The 25,634-nt window shown below is 37.5% G+C and overlaps 1 protein-coding gene across 8 annotated transcripts in view; it reads right to left on the bottom strand.

Annotated features, from left to right (window-relative positions):
• Positions 1 to 25,634, bottom strand: part of ARHGEF28 (Rho guanine nucleotide exchange factor 28) — a 238,305-nt gene that overhangs the window by 70,345 nt on the left and 142,326 nt on the right. For all 8 annotated transcript variants that reach the window (XM_036410844.2, XM_036410855.2, XM_036410845.2 and 5 more), the window contains 7 exons: positions 20,511 to 20,632; positions 18,211 to 18,476; positions 13,543 to 13,750; positions 10,370 to 10,481; positions 6,733 to 6,775; positions 1,835 to 1,958; positions 1,361 to 1,493 (listed from right to left, as the gene is read on the bottom strand). In XM_036410844.2, the coding sequence (XP_036266737.1) occupies positions 1,361 to 1,493; positions 1,835 to 1,958; positions 6,733 to 6,775; positions 10,370 to 10,481; positions 13,543 to 13,750; positions 18,211 to 18,476; positions 20,511 to 20,632 (1,008 nt within the window). The remainder of the gene's footprint in view (positions 1 to 1,360; positions 1,494 to 1,834; positions 1,959 to 6,732; positions 6,776 to 10,369; positions 10,482 to 13,542; positions 13,751 to 18,210; positions 18,477 to 20,510; positions 20,633 to 25,634) is intronic.

Below are 25,634 nucleotides of genomic sequence, written 5' to 3'. Positions count from 1 at the left end.
GTGATAAAGACATTAATCTGGGAAGATAGGCCTAATTATAGTACTTTAGAACAAATGATTGCATGACTATTAACAAAGAAACAATAAAGGGGAGTGAACAAATGCGTAAGAACTGAGTTTGGAGGGCCTCAGGAAAAAGGAGACAACACCCGTGGTAAACAGGAGAGAAGTGGGCCATGGAAAAGAGAACGTTTACCTAAGTGGAGGGGCAATCGACAGGAGCACAGACTCTCAGACCTGACTAGAAAGTGATGCCAAGTTTCCGTCAAAAGCAGGATTTCTGTTCCATGCTACAGACAGAGGCCAACATACAGGTGGCAGGGGAAGAAGTGCCAGGGCCAGACATCAGAGCGGGGAGTGCCGATCACCCCCTTGAAGAGTTTACCTTAAAATGAGGGGAGAGAACGATGGTGATGTGGCTGGTGGAGCCATGGGGGGATCAGCCTGGCGAACAGGGTGGACTGACACCCTGGGGAATGGGTGCCATCGCACCCGATTATAACCACCTGCTGACAGGCAGGCAAGCCGGAAACAATCCGCAGCAATACTTACAGCAAATTTCTAAAAAATTAGCAACCTAAATCAAATCTGAACTGCTTGATTCTATTTCAGATCCCATAGAAGAAAGAAATCAAGTATTTGCCAAGGAAAGCAAAGCTCAAACACGTGCAGGGCTGGTGTCATCAAATACTGACAACAGTGAGAAGAGGCAAGCCACCTTTAAAGCCATGTGTGGATTGCATTATCCTGATATGTACAACTATCAACACAGTTCGATTCTTAATTGAATCATTTCCTAGGAATTTAAAGAGACTTACATGGAAACGTTCCCTTGCTCTTCTCTTTCCTTTATGCTCCCATCCCATCTCCAATGCTACCCTCTAACTCCGGCCACCAACAAATATCATATTGTAAAATGCATTTCACCTGCCTGGGCCTGAATTCTTTGGCTCTGAATAATTATTTCACTCCACAAGTATTTACTAAGCTGCTATTCACAAGGCATTGGTTCTGGGCACTGTGGGTGCCATTAACAAAGAGGGTCAGCTTGAAGGTGGGCACGGGGGAATGGCAGAACAGAGCTCCGTTTTGGACATGTAGCATTTGAGAAGTTTCTAGACACCCAAATGGAGACATTTAAAACAGTGAGATATGTAGTCTGGGCTCTGGGAGGTTGTGGATAAAAAGTATTGACTCAAACCATCATGGGTCATTCATTCTTGGTAAGCTGTTAAATCATACGTGCAGTACTAAGACAAATGTCCACGTGAATATGCTTAGCAATGACCCTGGCCTCAGGGATTTTACTGTCTGGGGATGCAAAGCCCAAAGACCCCGCGTACAAACCCCAAGAACTTACTAGAACACTGAAATGATTCTTTCCCCAGGAGTGTTTTATCACAAACCAAACACTGCAGAACTCCAGAGAAAGTTCCAGGGACAAATTGATGTCGACTCAGCTTCTCTTTGTCTTTGGCATCCTTGCTTTTTGTCTTCAGATAGAGCAGCAGCAGCAGAAAAATGGGGGGAAATGAGAAAAGAGAAATGAGAGCCAATATCTTTGAGAAGTCATACAAAGTCCCTACATTTCTATCAGACTACAAGGACTGTAATCCATGGGTACCATGATGCCAACATGTACTATAACTCAGATGTATTGTAGTTGTCTTAGCATTTCTGATGACTTAGGCAATACTCCATATAAAACATACAGGTTTTCAAATATGTGTAAAATCTGATGTAAATTATTTTAAAGGGGGAGGAGAAACTATGTTAATTGCTGAGAAACTGAGCCATTTATGTTTATGCATGATAGGCACCAAATCTTAACTACCTTAGATTTATTCCGAGGGCTAGTCATCCGATTCATGATGAAACTGAAAGTTCGGCTCACTTTGTACTTTTCAGAATCCGATTTGGCAGGTATGATGTATTTATCCCATTCTTCTTCTGGAATTCTACAAAAAATAATCTGTATTCTTTCATGGTTTATAGAATTTAAAGAGGGAGCAAAATACAGCATATGCTTTTATACATATATATTTATACATTATATATATATATATATTTACACATATAGATATGTTCAGTTTTAATTGTTATTCTAAAGGTAAAGATACAAACTATTAAAATATATCTTATAGATGGGTAGGTAGATGGATAAAGCAACTAGTTGATAGATAACAACTAACAATTACAGAATATAAGTAGTAGAGGTAGGTATTCAGTATATAATTCTTTTAATTTTTCTGTATACTTTACATTTTTTTCATAATGAAGTATTGGAGAAATAAAGAATAACTCAGACTTATAATTTTACTCTGAAAATATTCATCTCTCTGTTTATTATACTATTAATAATAGAATTTTCCTCAGGCACAGAGAAGCCAAAAAATCAACAATAAAAAGTGTATTTTCTGTATTTTTGGAACACAGAGATAATACTCAGCAGACAGATATTTCCTTTGTCAATATGGCCTGAGAAACAGGCTGTCTGCCACCTGGTTCTGTCTCTCCTACTTGGTCAAGCTATTTGCAACCTGAAACTCTTTAGGTTACAAAGGAGAGAAAACTGTGGATACTCCCCCCAAATAAGAGGCAAACTAGAGGCAATTGTACTCAATCCATGAACACACTGAACATCATTTATTTACCTCTAATCCATATAATCATTCTTTAAGAAAAAAATAAGTCCCAGCTATAAAAAACGGTATTTCCCCCTGGAACTTTCTCTGATAGTCTTACATTGCTAATATTATAACAGAGAAAGAGAGAATATGTTAAAATCAACCTAACTATGTATCATGTCAAACCAGGTAACACTTCTGTAGACTGAATATTTTCAAAATGAAGATTTCATAAGCAAAGTCTTTTCTATCCCCCACCCTTGCAAACAAAACAAAACAAAACAAAACAAAACAAAAACAAAACAAAAACAAAAAAAACCCTCATTTGTGAAGATTAGTGGCTAACACATTCAACTCCGGGAAATACTTTCAAAAGCAATCTAAGACTTCAGTTTTCTCATCTGATCAATGACAGGCTTAAACCAAATTATTTCTAAGGGCCCTTCTCACACTTAAATATAAAATGTAGTTATCTGGTACATATGAAACAAAACTTTAAGTTATTTAATCTCTATACTAGATAATGGAGAGTTCAAACCTATGAATGTGTTGTTGTTTTTTAAATAAATAAATAGCTTCAGAGCTGCCTCTTGGTCACGCAGATCCAAAGGCATAGTCAGGACAGTGCCCTGCTTTTCAAATCCTGCCCAGTAAGTGAAACTGGGTTTGCTATTTAAGACAGTTGAAAAAGTCAGAAAGGAAAGAGGGTGAATAGAAGTGAATGTATCCTATAACTACTCAAAGTAACAAAAAGGAACTCAGACTCTATTATTTCCTTTCTACTTCATGGCCACTTCCTTAGATAACTGATTAATATAACCTATAAAATTTCATATCTCTTATGTCTTAAGCACCCTAATTTTCAAAACACGCAGTATAATATGCAACAGGCTCACTTTGGGAGTGGGAGAAAAACACATTTGAGTCACAAAAGGTGCCTCCCAATATCTAAGAGGACAGTAGTAAACTGAGTAGACTAAACCTCAGAATTAAAGAATGGTGAGGTCAGCCGGGACCGGTTTGGCTCAGTGGATAGAGCGTCGGCCTGCGGACTGAAAGGTCCCGGGTTCGATTCCAGTCAAGGGCATGTACCTTGGTTGCTGGCACATCCCCTGTGGGGGGTGTGCAGGAGGCGGCTGGTCGATGTTTCTCTCATCGTCATTTCTAACTCTCTGTCCCTCTCAATTCCTCTCTGTGTAAAATCAATAAAATATATTTAAAAAAAAAAAAAAAAAGAATGGTGAGGTCAATGTGGATTTGAGATCAAGAAGTCCTCTCTCCTACCTCCCAGCAAGAAAACAAGTAAACTCTCTCAAATAAAAGAAAATTATGTATTCCAAATCACCGTGCTACAGAAGAGAATATCAAGAACAACATTCCAATTTTGATTTAAAACGTTTACATGCACCACAATTTAACATGTATTCTACATACTTGTACAAAATTATGTAAAATTATACCACTTAACTTAAAAGCTCAAAGGCTGAGAAGGCCTGAGACATGATCATGTAAACAATAATAATCTATATAACAAGTAGGTACTGTGGTAAAGAACTGAGAAGGGCAAGGTCCTCAACTGATTTCATAACAGAATTTAAGTAGCTTTCACTTTATAAGAATCTGAAGGGAAATATTTTAAACTCTTTCAACATCCCAGAACAAAAATGCCTAAGCTCCATTATCAATTTGATGCCCAGTGGAATCACCCACAATAAAATTCTACAAGCCCCATTCTTCAGAGTCTGTCTTGGTATTGCCTTTTTTAATTGGTAAGTAGATATTTAAAATCTAAAGAACATCTTAATCTTTAATTTATTATCTCTATAACCTATTTTTTTAAATGAAAACTGGGCATTTAAATGTTAAAAAGTTCCCACTATCCACATTGAAAGTTGACACAGTGTGATTCTTTGAACACTCAGCTGCTCAAAAAAAAATTTTTTTTTTAATAGAAAGTAACAGATGTAGTAAATTTAAGACAGATGGTGGCAATAAAATAAGTGAGTCATGCCATACAGCATTTAAGAAGTTAGGATAGGTAGAGTGTCAGCTCTGCAGAAATGAGCCTGCAAGGTCTGGAGAGAGCTTCCCTTTTACCTGGCTGCATCCTTTTCCAGAAATGAAGTAATTACTACACATAAAAATGCCAGTGTAGGAGGACCCTCAAGTAAGTATGTATATTATGAGAAAAGCAAACCATAGGTATGGCCAGGGCTCTTCCTGGCATATCCAACAAGATATCAGGAGCAGAACAGGTGAGATAAAATGTCTATTCTACTAGGTACATCAGGGCAGCGATTTTCAACCAGTGTGCCACCAAAATTTCTAAAACATGCAATGCTTGACTGTTTAGTCAGGGACACTGACCTCTTTTCCCTTGGACTACCAAATTAAAAAAAAAAAAAAAAAATGACACCAGCCAACACAATAGCCATCCAGTGTGAATGAATCAAAATTTTCCCAGATTGGCAAAAATATATTTTTTCATGTGCCACAAGAGTTAAGCAATCGGTTTGTGTGCCATGAGTTGGAAGAGGTTGAAAATAGCTTCACGAAGGCATATGACTGAGAAAGTCAGATGCTTTCAGGATGTGGATTAATGGGCAATAAAGAATAGAAAAGGGGTGGGGGGGACGGAATGACAGAAAATGTGGAATCAAGAGAGAAAAGAAAACTCCTTACACATCACATCCAAGTTAAAGCATTTTATTGGCTAATATTTAACCAATTGTGACATTGGTTTTTCTAGCATTACATCCCTCTCCTAATGGAAAAGAAATGTGTTTTATTTTTAAATCTTGACAGTCCATTACTTTTTCAATTGTGAGAAAGATGGCAGAGAGAAGATTGCTAATCAAAATGACAACCAAGATCATGAACAAATTCCAGAATTAGTAAAATGGTCAAAAGGAGTAATAATTGTAAGCAGCTCCAAACAGCACAAATAAAAAAATAAAAAATAAATAAAATAAAAAAACACTCAATAAATGCTTCTGCCATCATCATCATCACTGTTATCCTGCCATCTTCATCAACATCCTATTCTTAAAGGACATTCTTAGTCTTCCTCTGGTTTTCTCAGTTCTAAGTTTCTATTCTGGTCTCAAAATATAAGAATAAACAAAAGGAGGCTTTTTTTTTTTATTAGTACTTTTATTCTAAGACTTTAATCACAATAGTCTATCTTGATCTGTATATTAAAAGGTTTCTGAGTTTCAGCATTAATATCACCAAAATTAAAACCATTTTCTCTTTTTTATATATTCTCTTAATGCCAAACATTTCTGCTGTGTCACAGTGGGACTCATGCATGGTTAGTTACTTGAGACCAAAAGAATTCAAAGTCTTGCCTGCTCCCTAGTCAACTTCCCAAACTCGTTGACAGTAATTTGGGGGAGGAGGAGGAGAGGTGCTTAGGCATACAGCTTTCAAACCTGCATATCAATTAGAAAACTGATGATGGTTATAGCACTTTGAACATTATGCATTCTTTGTTTCAAACTTAACACTCCTACACACTACTCCATACAGACAGGTAACAGATGTTTAGGCACTTTCTATAACTGACTGCCCACTATCTGTTGTCATAGTAAATAAATCTTCTTGTCATGGCAGGCCTACCTAGCCAAATCCTGATGCCTTTTTATTTTATTTCCTTTTTTTAAAAAAAAATTAATTTCAGAGAGAGAGAGAAAAGGAGAAAGAAACATAGATTTGTTGTTCCATTCATTTATGCACTCATTGATTGCTTTTTGTATATGCCCCGACTAAGGATTGAACCTGTAACCTTGGCTATCAGGATGATGCTCTAATCAAGTAAACGAGCAGACCACAGCCTGATGCCTTTCTAAAGCAGGTGGTCTTCACACTGTTCCCCGTGGTCCCATATGTTATAATTGTTTGGCTTTGACAATAACCCAATAGAATACTCTGTCCCCAGTCTGGGGACAGAAAGGAGCAGCTAGCTAGCCACCTATACAGATCACAAAGGAAGCCGAGGATTTAAGCAGGCCCATTGCATAAAAACTTCACAAACTATTAATGTGCACACATTTCCAAAAGTGGATCAAGCAGTGCCTCTGGAAATTTGGAACAGTTAAAATACCTTTTTTCTTCTGGCGGCTCTGGTAAACTGTAAGCTCTTTGCTCTACAAGACACAGAAAATAAAATGAAAACCAAGGCAGACAAACTAGCAGTCACGTATTAGTCTGAAATGCACACACTCCACCCTATTTTGTCATTACGTACACCACCAGTTACGAGAAAACACGTCACTTTATATAAGTAGGTCATTGCTCTGCGTATCTTTACTACTTTCCCTAGTTTGGGGAAGAGGCCAAAACATGGCAACATTTAATGGTTCTATGAACAAAGTTAGCATCAGCAAGGGCAGCCAATGTTTTAAGAAGTGCAGAAAACTAGTTCCATCTTTTTTTTTTTTTTTAATATTTCTCACCAGAGCTTTATCTCTTTTTATAACACTAATTTCCCAACATACAGAATCAATAGATGCCTTAGCTACTTTTTAAGCAAAGCTAAAAAGAAGTCTTGAAGGCCAGTCTACAGAAGAGCCCATTTAAATAGAACTGCAATGCCTTTACAAAATCCTAGCAGCAGCCAGTTCAGAGATGTGCCTTGTGGCTCATGGGAAAGGGAAGACCACCTGTCCTATTGGACTTCTCGGGGGTAGAAGGACAGGCTCATGCAAGCAGCTCAGCGCCATCTGGTTTTCGGAAGGAACTGAAGTACTTACTACAGGGGTGGAGCAGAGCCACTGATTTAGACAGGGAGAGAGACTGATGGAGGGAGCAGCCACTGTGTTGCACAGAGCAGGGACAAATCCTTTACCATTACAGTCCAGAAGCTTGAAGAGGCAAAACTAAATTGCAAAGAAGATGGGCCAGGTATATAAGAAGGAACACTAATAAATACATATCCCTGAAATGTGTAAATATCAATGTTGAAACTTATTCTATCTTGTAGGTAACATAAAATCTACTTTGAAGAATTTGAAGGCTTTATTTTATTGCTATTAAATGTCCCACAAGTTAATTTCTGGGCAGAAATCAGTATCTTTATTGTAAATAGGCTGAGGTACAAGAGGTACCAAGAGAATAAAGCTTCTTGTTCAAAGTAATCGAGCTAATAAGGTAACAGACCCAGACTCAGCCAACTGGACAAAGTTTAAAAAGATTCCATCCATCAGTGCACAGTAATCTCCAAAAGTACATTTAGTTCACTCCTCAGATTCCTAAATGTAGAACACTTTTGTCCATCTTGGTAAGGTTATAATCATCATCAAAATATTGAGAATATCCCTTTCTATCTAAACCTATGATGTACCAAAGGGAATGTATACATCATACAACCCTATGATGTTTAGGGTTGGATTTTGTTTTATGTATATAAGCATTAAGTGATAAAATTGCTGCCATTGTACTCTTGGCTCAAAAAAGGATGTGACATAACAATAGTAGCCCTTTGGAAGTGACAAGGGAGAGAGATCACAAGTAAAAATAAAAAGGCAAAAAGACCATCCTATCTTCATGTAACTGTATTATAGCTCATATATGGGAGTTTTCACTGGGGCAAAAGCAGAATTGAAATAGAGAAAATGTTTAGAACTATTCAAAACTCACTGAGAGATTTCTAACCCCACAAATATCCATTTACCCCTGATTAAGCAAATTAAACACTGAAATTATTGGAATACACTTTTGAACCTGTCACATTTTCACACCTGTGTTTTGATCACAGTTAAAAGTACTCCTTCTTCCTTAAGACTTAATTTATTTTTCATAATCCAATAGTTTTGACTAAGATACATGGTGTCAATCTAAACCTTGGCCACCACACAGGAGTATCTGTTGGAATCTATACATTTAGTGTGTAGCTTTAATCTAAATTACCTGTAATTCTTACCTTTTGGAGAATATCAAACTTCATTCAAATAGTCTTGTTTTAAAATATACAGTCTAAAGATAAGCTTTTATTCACAGAGAAACCAAAGGATGTCAGTTTTTATTCTGTCTAATTCAATTGCTAAGAGTTAAAGATTGTATGTTAGGCAGCGATACCCTTCCTTATTCATTAAAGAATTAACAAGGAAGCGCTCTTTTCCCTTATAAACAATCAGTTTGCTCTTAGTCATCTGCTCAGTAATTTCAAACTTGAAGGATATGACTTGGAAAATCAGGGCTATTTCAGATATAAAGGCAAGGCTGCCATTTTGCACATTTAATAGAAGACTTCAAGGTGTTTTCCAAATAGTTATGGTATAAAGTGAATCCGTTACCTAGGACTCTGAGTGGAAAGGTATCAAGCTGCCATTAAGAGGACTCCCAACCTAAACTAAGATTAGGGAATGGGAGATCTTAGAAATACTCGTGTTATTAAAATAGAATAAAAAACCCAGGGCAAATTCAATACATTTTTTCCTGTCCTCTAAAGAATAATTGTACCCTTTTCTTCTCTTAGTCCATTTCTCTATCTTCTTTTCCAAAAATTAACATGGACAACATATGAGTAGTCTTGCTTTCTCCTCTTCCAAAAGACTTCCCAGAAAGGGTGACAGCAGTTGGAGGGTGGGCGGGGGTGGTGGGGATGCAGGGGGCACACCTAGTAACACTTGTTTTGTATTTGAAGTATCTTGACTACTGTATTTGTTCAACAAATATTTATTGAATATCTTCCATACCTAAGGCCCTGTTTGAATAGGAGCTCCAAGCACAAAGATTATGCTTACAATACTATTCTACATAGCAGAAAATGCAAAACAGCAATGTAATAAAGAATTTTAAAAAGGAAAGAAAAGGTGTAAAACAAATCTATTTTAAATATTCTACACTGAGAAGTTGAGAGTAATTAAGCACATCTCTTGTTTTCTGAATCTTTTAAGATTCTTAAGGATAACCCAAAAAAGCATTATCTAATACATTGACGAAAATTTTATTATAATGCTATATATTACAGAGTAGCATGAACACTTCCAAATATGTTTTGAAATGCAATTTTACATAACATATTATGTACAGAAAGTATGAAATAATTACATTTTAAAATCAAGTTGAAAATGGGTGCAGTCACTGAGAGGGGCAGCTCTGAGTTATCTGTAATTGTCCTATTTCTTTAACTGAAATCACTTTTAAAAGTTCATCTAACTATATGCTTATCATTTACACCCTTTTCTGTAGATATACTATATTTAAATTAAAATGTCATTGCATAAAAGTTACCTTTCTAAATGCTTACATTGCCACATAAAACCTTGAGATACATTTACTCATATTTCAAATATGATCTCTTATTTCAACTCCCTAAAGTCCCTTGCTAAAGAAAGAAAGAAAATGAATTTTGTAATGGTTTGCCTCTGAGGAGTTAGATTATTTCAGCAATTTATATATAGGGGAAGAGTAATTTTTATACTTTACTTAAATAAAATCTTCTAAAGCTCTCACAATAATGAACCTAGAATAAATTATAGCTTATACAATTTGAGGAATACATTTTATTCAAAGAATAAATCAATAGAAATATGTGTACAAATTTGTCATTTCATCAAAATCGGATCTTTAACTCATCTGATATCTAATGAGAAAAAGATTTTGCTAAACTTAGAAAAATCAATTGTGAAAATAAATGGAAAACTCTTGCCTGATGCCCTTGTATATTTTATGTACTTTTACTAAAACTCTGCCCTGGGATAGAATGCTTATGAAAAAGCATGGTAAATAATGCTCACCTTCACTTGAATTGCACACTGTAAAGTCACGCACCAACCGAGACTTTCCTAAAGAAATTTTGGGTGATGAGCAGGAATAAGAACGTGAGCGGACTCCAGAAAGTAGTAATTCCTAAAAGAGAGCATAATAAAGTTAAAAATGCTACATAAGTCTTGAAAGTATTATATGTTCACCATGAGTGTTACTAAATCAGCATCTTTGAAAACGTTTCAACCTGAACATTTCTGTTGTAATCTTTATTTTTTTCAATTTAAGTTTTATATTTTTTCTTTAATGATTAAGGTATTACATATGTGTTCTTATCCCCCCATTACCCTCTACCCATCCACTCATGCCCTCACCCCCCCCCCTGGTGTCTGTGTCATTGGTTATGCTTATATGCATGTATACAAGTCCTTTGGTTGATCTCTCCCACTTACCCACTCCCTCACCTACCTTCCCTCTGAGATTTGACAGTCTGATCAATGCTTCTCTGTCTCTGGATCTGTTTTTGTAATCTTATTATTTCTGTTTGACTCTCATTACTTTTAAAATTTTATTGTCTTTTTGAAACTTTGGGGAATAGTTCCTTTTATATACTTTAGGATGCAATTATGGCACCCCAATCAAGTTAGTTAAAAGTGAAAAATTAAGTCAAATGACTTTTCTCTGTACCTTTAATAAGTTTGACTTTTTTTCACCTGAATTGTCAGTTATTTTTCTTTTACACTGTAGCATTCAATCAAAATTCCATATTAATATATACTGAGTGGCCAGATTATTATGATCTCTGAACTCATAATAATCTGGCCACTCAGTGTATATCCTCTATAATATAAAGTTAAGATGCAAAATGTCCCCTCAACCAAGAGTCCGACCAGCAGGCAGGCCGGCCAATTGCCCATGTCCCCTCCCCCTGGCCAGGCTGACTGGACTGCCCACCCCCCATCCCCGCACGCGCACACACACACACACACACACACACACACACACACACACACTGAGTAGCCAGATTATTATGCGTTCAGAGATCTTAATAGTCTAGCCACTCAGTGTATATCTCTATACTTAATGAGCATTAGAAGGTGGAGGGATAGCCACTTATAATTGGAGGGGTTTAAAAAACTTACAAATAGCTATTTACGTTTATAATGTTACTATAAAAATCTTCCTAGGCTGTGCTACTAGTCATCTACTACTATTGAGCACAGTGGAGCTGTGCTTACCTTTTAATAGATTTCTATCCAGCACTTCCCAGAATGATGTTTGAATTTCACTGGTTCGTGTATCTTTATTCCTTTTAAATGACCTGTCATTTTTTTGTCCCAATTACATACAATTTCTATTACAACATTAATGTATGTGAAAATGCAAGGCGGCAAGATAATAAAACATGGTTTCTTATATATTCTAGAAATTTTAAATGAATATACAATAGAACACCACTAAAGCCATCCATGGAACCCAACTCCCATCCACCAGAGAGAGGCCTAGTAGCCTTAGGTCCATCCATTTGTAAGGTAGCGCTTAGAATTAGGGATGAATAACGTAATGCACAATTTACTACTAAAACTGAGCCATCAGCAACTGGCCTTCCCACGCACTGGTTTCTGTTCTTCCTAAGTGAAAACGCATGGTTTCTCTAGGTTCTTCAGCATAGAGAGCCTGGGGCAAAGTTGGAAATAGATGTCTGATCCTGCTTCAAGGGGCCCTGACTGACTAGGGGTGACCTTCTGGGGCTGAATGTCAGGAAGGCCAATCCAAGCTTTTCTATAACCCTACAGTGAGCTCACACAGGGCCCTCACCCAACGCCATCCTCTGCACTAAAGTCATAGATGGTAGTCATTTTTTATAATAATTACCAGAATCCTCAGGTAAAAGGTAACATAAGGTAATGTCAGAGGCAAGGCAAGCTATACTTTAAAGCAGCAGTCACCAACCTTTTGGACCTCACGGACCATCAGTGGTCCACGGACCAGCCATTGGCAACCCCTGCTTTAAAGGACACATTCTTCTTCTAAGTGGACAACACTGAAGTGCTTCACAAAGATGAAATTACCTTTCATCCCAAGTAATGATGAGTGTTTCACAATTCCATCCAAAATGCAAAACCAAGAAGGATCTACATCGACAAGTATACTCATTTCTGACTATCCAGAAATATCACGTAATCTTTGGATTCAAAAGATTATGACAGTTCTTCACAGCTGAGGGAGAGGACTCAAGCCTGGATTTGAGTTCTGACTGTTCACTATCATGGGTAACCAAGACAAGACACCTCATCTCTGCAGAACCTCATCTGCTCAACAATTTCAATAAACCTCTTATGTCCGAGGAGAGTTGTGATAAAACTAGATGTTGTACATACGTAAAACATGTTTGCATATTGTATACTCTACTACAAACATAAAGTGTTTCATAACAACCATGTGTTCGTGGTAAAGAGCTGTTTGGGCATAGCACACTTTATTTTATAGTAAAAAACTCAATTTAAGAAGAAAAAAATGAATAATAATACAAATCAAAAAGCATATCCAAATACAAAAGGGCTTTCACTGCAATACAGATAATGTATTATAGAATTATATACCTGACACCTGTATAATTTAATTAATGCTATCCCAGTAACATCAATTTAAGAAAAGAAAAATAAAAATAAATAAAAAACAACCACAACAAAATGAAATCCTATGTCAAAGTGCGAATGAGAGAAAATCTGTCTCCTATGGAAAAATTGACAAAGTTTATGGGGTTCCAGATTAGCTCTTGCAGCCAGGAATGCTAAACAAACATCATCTGCCTTAGTAACATGATGTACCTCACCCCCCAGGCCAAGCAAAATGTTATGTGAGCAAAACAAGTTTGATCAGAAACCCACTGAATACTACCAGTTTTTCTTCCCTTTGCTTAAGAGATGACAGTAGAAATTATTATGTAAAATGGTAAAATATTCCAAGTATGTGAATGTACTAGTGTTGAACTAATGAAAACCGTCCCTTGTAAGTAAGGACTATACAGATTAGAGTGGGAAAGATGAAAAAGAAAGGCTCGATCAGCCAGCGCATGAGGTCTCAAAAAAAAAAAAGATTTATACAGGTGAATAAAACATCATTTGTCTTTCAGAGATGGATAGATTTAGACAACACATTTCCCCCTGCTTAGAATAAGCCACATGAATACCAATCAGAATACCTTTGACTGAAGATTACTTGATAAAGAAAGTGACTCGGTCCTGGAAATGTTAAAATCCGGTTCAGTGTTGGTCTCAAAAGCGTCTAATTCATCCCCGCTGGGAATGCCGCTTCTGGAGGAGCTCTGTGACACAGGTGTGTGGCACAGGCATGCCTGCTCCGCAGGCCCTTCCCCCTCACTGTCTGCATCCAGGGCATCGAGGCTGGAACTGGAGCACAAAGTGAGCCAATAAATAAAAAACCAAGGAAGCCAACGGAGTTGGTTTCTATTTCTCTGAATTCCAATTCTTCATTGGTATGGAGTTAATGGTTATGCATTTAATTTCTTTTTCTTAACTTTTATTTATTATAGAGAGAGAGAGAGAGAGAGAGATAGAGAGAGAGAGAGAGAGAGAGAGAGAGAGAGAGAGAGAGAGAGAGAGACTGATTTGTTGTTCCACTTAGTTATGCATTCTTGATTAATTCTTGTATCTGTCCTGACCAGGGATCCAGTCCACAACCTTGACGTATTGGGACAATGCTCCAGCCAACTGAGCTACCCGGCTAGGGCCAATTTCTAATAAAATTTATACTGAAGTAGTTTTCACTGTTTTCCTTCCCCTGGATATCCTCATTTGCAACAATTTTGTTTCCCCCTGTGAACATTTCTACCTAGCTAAAGCCATTTCAGGTACTCTACGAAACAAAAGCTGGTTCAAGTTAGTGTTATCCGATTTCTGTTGTGTAAATGTGATTATGGCAAGCCCCAAATAGTTACCCTTCAAATATTTAAAAAAAAAAAAAAATGCAGACAAAACAGAGGCACAGGGCTGTTTGGGAGCAGTTCTGGGGGATCTGCATGTGAGCATATGCTGAGTGGCGTTCTCTCCGTGTCCCTGGCCGGAGAGCTCAGGGGGCAGAGCATTGGGAAGGCAAGGTGTGCAAATGTCTCACCCGGAGTTGCTGTCACCACCCAGGTCAGGCAGGAACTCAGTGAGGTCCCAAAGGTGTCATATTATCACTTTAGAAACGTTTAAAAATTATCCCATGAAAAATCCATCCCACAGGCAGGTAGCAACTCTGCTCAACTGTAATGCTTTTCTTTCCTCATTTAACTGTGATTAACCATGAAATTTAAAGGAAAGAATGTGACCTTCCACATTCCTGGCTCATTCCTGAACATTCACATTCTAAGCCACTCAAACTCTGAGGCCAACCGCTTTTACCGGCATGTTCACTGCACAGTGAATTTTTAAAATTAAATTTATTAAGTAACATTGGTTAATAACATCATATAAATTTCAGGTGTGCAGTTTATAAAACATCTGTAAACGCCATTGCTTGCTCAAAGCCTCATCTCCTTCCGTCAGGATACATTTAATCTCCTTTACCCTCCCCTGAGCCCTATCCCCTCTGGTAACTACTATTCTGTTGTCTGTATATAAAAGAAGAAGCAACAAATGAAAAAAAACAAACTGCATTTTTTAATGTATTTTTCTTTGGTTGTTACAGTTCTGAAGTTAAAATTTAAGCACAATATAACAAAACCATCTTGATTATGAAATACAACTAGAAAATAAAACTTTGAATAACTCATTTGGGTTATTTTTCCTTAAAAAACAAACACATAGGCTATTTAATAGTCACCTAAAATCAACTTAATAAATTACATGACACAGGGTCCTACATGTGTCTCTGGTCCTTGAACTTTTTCATGGGCCCTACTGGGCACCGGCAAACCTGGCAGTAAGTAAAGGTCAGGCCTGTCACCACTGAGGTTTCTAAAGTGGAATTTTCTCCTTAAAGAACACATTGAGCTCTAATTGGTTTGGCTCAGTGGATAGAGCATCAGCCTGCGGACTGAAAGGTCCCAGGTTCAATTCCAGTCAAGGGCATGTACCTTGGTTACAGGCACATCCCCAGGAGGAGGTGTGCAGGAGGCAGCTGATCAGTGTTTCTCTCTCATCAATATTTCTAACTATCTCTTTCCCTTCCTCTATGTAAAAAAAATCAATAAAATATATATACAATATTTTTTAAGTTAAAAAAAAGAACACATTGAGACCCTTCATTGAGAAAGGAGGGTATTGAGAAAGGAGGGTAAATTGGAGGTGGACTTAAACCTGAGACCCCAACAATAAAATATATTTAAAAAATAAAAAAAAAAGAAAGATCTGGGGGTGTGGTGGGAGGTCCAAGGTTTGCTGGTCTCTTGTGCCTTTGTGTTTGTCTTTCACCTTGTAATCCCTATACTAATGAAAATTAGTTCAAATAGTCAGCTGCCTGCAAGAGTGTCCTATTTTAGTACAAGCCTTTCCAGGTATGTACAGCATTTCTTCATCACTGCGAATATATCCTAGAAGGATTAGTGAGTATTATTTTATTTTGCATACTATACTTGAATGTGAGCATATGCTGAGTGGCATTCTCTCCGTGTCCCTGGCCTGAGAGCTCAGGGGGCAGAGCATCGGGAAGATGCTTTTTTCTTCATCTAAATTGGGTTACAATTTTTCTTTGTTAAGTTATTAATCTAAGATAGTCAATATTATAGACATTATTTTTCATAATTACCTCTAGCTTCTCATTTTATAATACCATTTTTCAAAATCCCATTAGTGGGCCTATGAAATTGATTCAATAGGTTGTGACCAGAATTTTCTTTTAAAATAGTATAGAGTAAAAATTACCAGGATACATTCCACATGTTATTTCATAAAAAATTTAAATTTTATGTGAATGGGAGAAGCAAGGGGGAGCTCATGGTGTGACAAGCATTTCTTACTGTGGAAAAACAAAACAAAAATGGTTTTAAAGATATACTTTAGAACAGAACAAAACTTGTCTTCTATCAACTAATTCTCTTGCTGTAAAGTTTATTAAGGTAAGTGCTGCATTGCTTATTTTCTCCTTGTAACTTCTTAGAATATCTATTAATCTATAATAAAAGCATAATATGCTAATTAGACTGGATGTCCTTCCAGATGTCCTTCCTTTCAGACAAAGCTGTGGCTGGCGGGGGCCGAGGCAGAGGCAACAGAGGTCCCAGGCCATGGCAGCGGCGGGGGGGGGGCTGGGGGGGGGGGCGGGGAGGCCCTTGCATGAATTTCCTACATCGGGCCTCTAGTTTTAAATAACATAATGGTTACATATCATACATACAGTTTTACTTTTACCAAAATACTGTTTTAAACTTTAGAAAGCCGAAACCGGTTTGGCTCAGTGGATAGAGCTTCGGCATGCGGACTGAAAGGTCCCCGGTTCAATTACGGTCAAGTGCATGTGCATTGGTTGTGGGCACATCCCCAGTAGGGGGTGTGCAGGAGGCGGCAGCCTATGATTTGCTTATTTTTAAAAAAGGGGTATAGTTCACTTCAAGTTCATTATCATTTGTATTACACATTCCCACCATGACACCCAGTGAGGGGGGTCCCATGGCCCTCCCAGAGTCAAAATGGGTCTGTCTGGGGAACACAAGTCTTTTCTTCTCATTCCTACGTTTCTCAGAGGAGACAGAATGTGCAGGAGACAGTGGCCGCAACCCTAGCTGGAAGGTTTTTCTCTCAGTACATCTTCCTCTTCTTGTCTGCCACCCTCGCCCACCATCCCCATCAGCTGTGACATTGTTACCGAGGTTCCTAGCTGCCTTTATTCAAACTGGATAATTTTTCTCATATTTTAAGATGGCAAAATTCTAGCGGCAGCAGTGAGATGTTTAAATGTGCCAGAACAGGACCATCATCAGAAAATGTTTGCATAAGCAGAACAAGAGACCACGTGCACCTTTTCCAACCTCCATTCCTAAAGAGCTCATTCACTTATAGAGACTGGATCACAGACTGGGAAGATCCCAAGGATCCCAGGAGAATGTACTAACAACACACAGTTCAACCTGTGTGTGCAGAACTGTATAGACTCTTGCTTTGACTGACTGGCTCTTGACACAAGCAGACATGTGGAGAACCCATCAACTTAACTTATAGCCATGACCACTCAGCATCTTTTAAACTATAATTCCAAAAAATACAAATCTAAAGAAAATATTTCATTATTTATATATTGGATATTACCCTTGGTAACAACACCTGTTGTAAAGTGTTCCAACCTCAAGTGCTTATATATCCGTGTAAAGTACAGCACAGAGGCTGGCACCTGGAGATTGCTGCTTCCCCTCCCCAGCTCTTCTTTCTGATCAATGAATCTCTGCTGAATACTTATTTACCTACGTATATATTCATTCATAGATAAATAATTATATATACACACATGTGTGTGTGTTCTACATTCATTCTGATGCAGATTTTATGTGAGAAAATGCATATAATCAGAGGCCTTGGACCTGGAAGAGAAAAATTAGCTATTATCTAGGGAAAGTGGACAGCAGAATAAAATGACATTAGGAGAAATTGGTCTATTTCCTAAAGAAAAAAGACCATGAACGGATGGACAAGAAACAAGTGAAAAATACAAACATGCATACGTATACACACATAAATATATACTATCATATCATATCAAAACCAGTTTCCTTAACTGTCTTACTTTCAAATCAAGGAATATAGAAACATTAGAGGACACATTTTTATGTAGAGACAAAATGGTGGGGACAATAGGAAATAAAATTGAATTTTCCAATTTTCACTACAAGGTTCTTTGGTTTTCTACATTTTTCCTCTAAAAGAGACTACCTTACCTTCTTTTCTTTAGATGACTCTGTTCCTTTTCAAACCCATGAAGACCAAAAGGAAGGTTTAAGTTGGAAGCACATGGACCAGATGGCGATGTGAAGGACTGTTGGGCTTCCGTATTTGACGTCACTTCCTTGTTCTCACCAGGGCTGGTTTCAGTGGGAAGGATATGCTTGCCGCTCTGAGATGTCAGAGCAGAACCCATGGATTCAGGGCAGGTGTCTGGAGTGATTCCCTCTAAGTTCATATAGTTAATATCCAAATCACCAACCTGGAAGACAAAAGAAAAGTATTTGCTAAACAAAAGCAGGACAGATACACTTAGCTAAGAATAAATTTCTCCCAATTTAAAAACCTTCCACTATATTTATCTTGTCATATTTGCTCTTGTTTTTGTTTTGTTTTCTATAAGCAGATAATTCTATCATGTTCGCCTGGTTGCTATCTCATAATTCACAAAAGGAAAAAGACCAACTGAGCATTTTAAGATTTTATGAACCACTGACTCAAAATGAGAGGAAATGCTTTAAATACTCAAGAAAAAATAAATAAAAACAACAACTAAGGAGCAGGCAGCTTGATTTAAAAAGCATTTTATAGGAATTTGAGTAAACAAGGTAGTGGTGGTCACATAAAATACTACCAAACAAAAATGAGAATAAAACTACAGAAGATGCATGGACTTAGCATAGCTAGAAGACAGAAAATGCTTCTTTTTCTCTGAGTCTGTTTTTGTTCATCAGTCTATGTTGTTCATCATTTCCTCTAGATGTGTGAGATCTTGTGATCTAAGAAATACCCTTGTTTAATGTTTTTTTAATGTATTTTTGTTGTATCTTAGAACACATAAAGACACAGTTCTCTTCTAATAGCGAGTTGTACAATTTTAGTTACTTGAGGTAAGTGAAAAATGTTACAGTGTTCACTGAGGTTTAGACCAAAATAAATAAATAAATAAATAAATAACTCAAGAAGCATTTCATTCAAATGCTTAGGAAATAAGGCAACAGAATAAAAGCAGTAAAATCAGAAAATGGCTAGAGCACACCAAGTCCAATTAGCCTGTATCTTCAAAAAATGTCCCCAGAACTCCTACTTTGTCCTAAACTCTGTGCTTCATACTATTAATATATTTCATAAACAGGTCCACATTCAGCTTCTTTATACCAAAACGCATACCAGTTTTCATAGCCTAATGTCCATGTCCTCATGCTCATGTCTCAGTCATTTTGAATATTGTCCCACCCTATGCATTTCTAAGATGCATTTGAGGTAATAGTGTTTTATAACACAAAAAGCAAAAAAGCAGAGATATTAGACTAGGAGGTGAAATTGAGATCTAGTAGACTGAAAAAAAAAATGTTTATTTCACAAAAAACATCTATAAGTAATAGGGTATAATTACACATACTAACAACAAAAAGGGTAAAATACCATATTGCTCAACGAGGATATATACGGTGCATTTATATGGAAATTAGGCTTTAAAGTTAGTGGATAAAACAGAAATTATGTTGTCAAAATTACCCTTGAATCCCTTAAATCTACCATAAATTAGAGTGTGCAGAAATCTTCTGATGGATAACTATTTTGGGGATGGGAGTGGGGTGAAGGAGGCCCATGGGGAGAATAATACTTTTAACATTAAAGACAAATTAAAAAAAAATTTAAATCAAGGGTCACTGAGCTTCAGAAAAGAATGGAGGATAAATCCATATGTAGATGCACAAACCACCTGCCTTCATGAGCGTTCACTCACAAATCTCTATCAGGGAATGGGCGGGGAGCTCTGAAGGGTTCCAGCTTCCCTGTAACACGACACCATTCTGCTTTAATATTAAAGCTCTGCCGCCTGTGAACAGGTGTGTCCTAAGGATTAAACCAGTAATTTCTATGGCGGCATCCTATGGGGCTGGCGTCAAGCTCTTGCTCTTGCTGGCTCTGAATACCAATACTGCTAGAGCAAATCACACACACCTTGTTGTTGTTGTTTTTGACAAGCTGCAGAGAAGAAATTGGCCTCCCAGTTGGCATTTCCTATGTTGGTCCCACAAAAGTGCTCTCACACCCCTCTCTCCGGGTGGTGTCAAAAGGCCCTCCCCTCGAGGTGCGCCTTGAGTAAGGTGTGCTGTGCTGAAGGAAGAACCTCGGTTAAATGCTCACATGATGAGACTCCACTATAGCCTCACCAGGGCTGCACTTGGGCTAAAACTTCCAAAGGAACACAGCCATGCTGAATCCATCTCTCACATGTTCGGGCTTGGAAAGAGGGCGGATCCTCCTGGGAACACCAGTCGCGCCTTACCTGATCTATCACCATACAGTTAGCATAGACTTCATCGCCGCCGTTCAGCATGTCAGAAAGCCCACTGGCCGCATGGAACGAGGAGGGCTGCTTGGACTTTTTGAGGATCTCACGGGAGCGATCTAGAGGAAAAGTGAAAACAGAAGAAATAAAGTGGAGGAACTTAGTTTACAGTCAAACTTTTCCTTCCTAATTGAACTAGAAGGAAAAAAATCAAGGTTATATTTTTTAAAGATGGCACTTTGCTATCTCCACTTATTCAGAACTACCTGCAAGTAATTTATTTTCTGCATCCAAACCTTCTCAGTATCTAAAACTGTCCTAAAGAATGTGCCATTCTAGATAAGTATATGCCCATTTTAAGCACTAGTTTGCTAATCATGAGAGATTTTCATAAAATCAATGAGATTTTTGCTTTCCATTTCTAACAGATTGAGCTAAAATTCACTTTATGAATCTTTTGGAAGCACCAGTGATTGCAATGTGACCCTCGGATGCCACTGAGGTGTCAGGCTCCAGACCCTTTTCTAAAGGACCCGAGATGGCGCTCAGCCTCGCAGTTCTGGCTCTGGACTGCCTGCTGAATATGCATATTCTCACAGACACAGCTTTGCTTCCGTTTCAGTTACAGAACTGTTTTTGCTTGCTTGTCTGTCCTCAGCTTTGTTCCAAATAGATGAGGTTCCTCCAAGAGGAGTTCCAGAAAGTTGAGGTGTTACTCTATTTGTAGGGAACAAAAGTTAAAGGCAATAAAACATAGAGAAGCCAGAATGCTTCATTGCTTGTGTCTTTCGCTAAATTGCTTAATCTCCAGATACCTTTACAGGGCTTCCTCGTCTGTAAAAGTAGATTATTATTGCTCTTCCTCATTGTATAGTTATGAGGATTAAATTAGTTTAGACATGTAAAGCATTTAACACATGCCTACGTACTTAGTAAGTGCTCAATAAACATTGTCACTACCATTATATTTTGTTAGTAGTGGTTTTAACCATGTTCAGTGTGAGGTACAAAGCCATTAGTGATGTACAAGGCCATTCATATTAATCATAGGGTGTTATAATAAATTATCCATATCTGTAAATTAATTTAATAGAATAGATTCAAAGTTATATCCATAGCGAATGACGTCCTCACTGACATTCCATTGAGTTTTCTTGCATGAGTACAAAAGGAATCATGTTGCCTTTATTCCATCATCAGAGATGGCACTTATTCCATGTCATAGTATTAATATATGACATGTCTTACCTATATCATGGCATAAAACCCAAGTAAACCCATGGAACTGAATCAGAAAAAAAAAATTAGATATTAATAACTGTTGGGCTGATTTATTATGGTAGGAATAAAAAAATTCTATTCTTTCATAGAAGGTCCCAGATGACATTACAGAAGTTATAAAGATATATGAGTTGTATGAGCCAAGTAGCCCTGGCTTCAGATCCTCCATCTAAATCTCTCTCTTCCCCACAGAACACCCAACTGAGAATTTTTATTAAGCTCCTTGAGGAAATATACAATGGAAATGTAAAACACTATCTCATCATATCTATCATGTCTTCTCCTATCAGTTTATTTATATAGCTAGCAACATAACACACAAAGCCCACAAACACTTCACAAGGGTAACCTTTATGATCAATTACTATACATTTTTATTCTAATTACACAAAATAAAAGCATGTTCCAAAGGTTATAAATCAAAAACCTGACAAAACCCTTTCACTGTGTTCTGAGGTAAGAAAATACTTGCTCATTTGTCATTTTACAGCATGTTAGAAAAACAATCATAAATAGCTCAACATAGTCCTCTGAAGGGTAATTAATCCAGCTTAACTGCTCTCCTGTCCTAAGTTCACAGACGGTAACACACCTGGCATGTCTGCCATCACAAGTGGGAGGCTGTGATGCCCCCTTTAACCACTTCCATCACTGCCGAATCAAAACTTCATTGATCATTAGACTAAGGAACTAGCAAGATATTTAATAAAACATCTGCAAATAATTGACAGATGTAATTGTAAAACAGAGAACCAAGTGAAAAATTACCCCAAATGGTCTGGTGCCAGTGTATGTACTGCCCAGCCATCCAACAGCCATATTCTGAACTACCAAGACAGCCAGCTCTGCGCTCACAACCGACCCTCACTTCAAGGATGAGCACGACCAGGAACCACTTCTGTTTACACAGACTCAGGTAAAAGTCAACTTTCCCTCCACAAACAAATCTACCTGGCCCTGTGTGGCAGGTCAGAATCTATAAGGAAATCATACCCAGGCAGAAAAAATAAACTCAAAGGTGGAAGAGTTACTTTAGTTACTTTGACTGAGTTAGAATCTAATTTGTTTTCTGCATGATTGACTTAATCAGTGTTTTGGAAAATGATGTGATTTATTTACAAGACAGGCCCATAATATCTTATCTGAAATTCTGAAATCCGAAAATCTCTGAAAAATCAAAACTTCTCCCCCCCACTCCCCCACCCTAAGTTTGGTTCAAAAATGTGGTGGCAAAATCTAACCTGAATCCACATGAGGTCATGTAAAGTCTCTATTTACCCCCATTCAGTGTGAACGGGCATACCTCTTCTGCAGAATTATTATCGTGCTTGATGATGGCATTGCCCCAGTGTTTCCAACAGGACTCATAGCATATATATTACAAGCACTACACCAAAAAATATGAACATTCCTAATTCCAAAACAAGATATATGAGTTGTATGAGCCAAGTAGCCCTGGCTTCAGATCCTTTGAAACAATTTTTTCTTTGAAACTCTGGTCCCAAGAGTTTCAAAGAAGAAATTGTGGATCTCCACAAAATTAACCATAGCTGATAGTAGACAAAGATTTTTGTCATTCCTCTACCAAGTGCACAATTTTCCATATCTATTGTATATCTCATTCTGTATTTTTCTATGCTCTACAACTTGTCTTTAGATTAACTCTCCTTTTTCTCTTTAAATAAAACCAATTTTCCAAGAAATTCCTGGCCTTACTGAAAATGAGAATTGTGCAAGATATTTAATAAACCATATGCAAATAATTGACATATTTAATTTTAAAACATAGAACCAAATTAAATACTACCCCAAATGGTCTGGTGCCAGTGTATAATAAAATAATAAAAACAAAACAGTGAAACTGCATTCTGACTAAACACAGTTGCCCGTGAGAGCTGAGCAAGTACAGTGCCTGCTCTTTGTCACACAGGGAAGTTCTGCAGGATTCAGCAATGTTAAAGATGCAGTGGCAACATACCCACTTTCTCCTTGAATGAGCAGTAAGGTCAAAAGAAAAGTGAAAAAGAAATATCTCTCTTACAATGTGATTCGATGTCATCTAATGTTAGGTTAAGATACCATCTCCAAGTCCGATGGAGCCCAGAAGAACTTACCTTACACTTTGGAAAACTTGCCTAGAGAATGTCATCATCCTGTCCACTAGGTATGGATGCACTAAGTCTTATGGGGGCTTGAGGGGAGGGGGCGCATGACAAATATAACAGTAACAAGGGGAAATCTGTCTCCTCTCTCGATCTGTCACCCACAACCATGTAGATTTGCTGGATTACTCATTGCAACTATTTATAAAATTGTCCCAGAAGTCCTCTGCATTATAACTGTCTGGGGCAGCCATGGCTCATGCTTGTCAAAGGACACCAACAGATAATAGGATCTAGAAGTGAAGAAACACTGACAAATCAGAAGATGACAGGCGTGTAAGACCTCTACTCTTTATTAACTGCAACATAATCACTGCAGATAATGGACTTCAGACCAGCAGAATAAGATTTATTGTGAAAAAAGTCTTTAAAGGTACTTTCAAATAAACATCAGCTACCTATATTAAAGTGGCTCGTTGCTGCACTATTTCAGCCCATTACAAAGAAAAAGCTACCATGGTTTTGTTTTCTTAAGAAACCTGATCTTTGTAAGATATATGATTTTATTGCTTCCATATGTAACCACTTTAGTAGCAATTTAAGTGAAAAATTATTGCCAAAAGAAGTCCTTCAGGTTCTTTTTCAATGAACCTATAGATGTAATTTGCAGTAAGAATCAGCTGTCTTGAATTAATGCTATTTTTTTTTACTTGTGGTGAGGAACACACAATACAATATATAGATGATGTATTACTGAATCATGCACCTGAAATCTATATAATTCTACTAACCAATGTTACTCCAAAAAGTTCAATAAGAATTTAAAAAATGAGTGAATGATATTTTGTAAATAGTTAACTCAACTCCCGTCCACATAGCTGCAAATTTTAAAATGATGAAGAGCAATGCATTGCAGTAGTTAAGAGCATGGGCCCTGGCCTGCCCAGATTCAAGGCCCCACTCAATCATCTATTAGCTGTGTGACCTTGGGCAAATTACTTAACCTTTTTGTATCTCCATTTCCTATGTGTAAAATAGGAATGATAACATGTCTATTTATTAGTATTGTCATAAGGATTAAATGATTTTTACTTTAAATGATTAGAACATAATCCGACACAAAGGAAGCACTAGGGAAATGCTTGACATTGCCATACAAGAAAATGAGGTTGTCTAGTTTTAATACTTCATGTAATTTCAATGCTTTAAAATAAATGTTTCAACCATGGTTATAACTTTACATGTTTAGAACCAACCCAAGGCAATTGGAACTCACAAAATATTCCATTTGCTACACTAAGAGCTAAAAAATAAAAATAAAAAATAAAAAAGTTGTCACTCTTTCATTTCTGGCTTAGCTAGTGTTAAGAAAAGCCCATCCTGAACACTGTAACTGATAAAAAAAGTCAAACTACCCAGTTAGAGTTACCTGCAACGACTCACGGGTGAGATCTCATGAAACAGGAGAGAGTCCAACAGCAGGACAAACAAAATATAAAGTCAAACCATCAGAGAGAGCATTTCTCAAGAAGAAAGGGAGGATTTCAGAAACTGCCGTGTTCTGACATGACGGCGTGGACCTGGGCCAGGTTCTCGCTGCCGAGCGCCAGAGGGTAAACAATGACTCCGAGGGGATCCCCAGCACGCCCCTCTCCCACTATTCTCAGGGCTTTGTAATGTGATCTGTGAAACCGTACCAGGACTCCCTGCAACAGCATTTTTATCAGCGCTCCAGCTA

Source organism: Pipistrellus kuhlii, unplaced genomic scaffold (assembly GCF_014108245.1).
Source record: "Pipistrellus kuhlii isolate mPipKuh1 unplaced genomic scaffold, mPipKuh1.p scaffold_m20_p_4, whole genome shotgun sequence".
Classification (NCBI taxonomy): domain Eukaryota; kingdom Metazoa; phylum Chordata; class Mammalia; order Chiroptera; family Vespertilionidae; genus Pipistrellus; species Pipistrellus kuhlii.
Note: the sequence above shows the minus strand (reverse complement) of the source record. Positions and strands in the feature narration are given on the sequence as shown.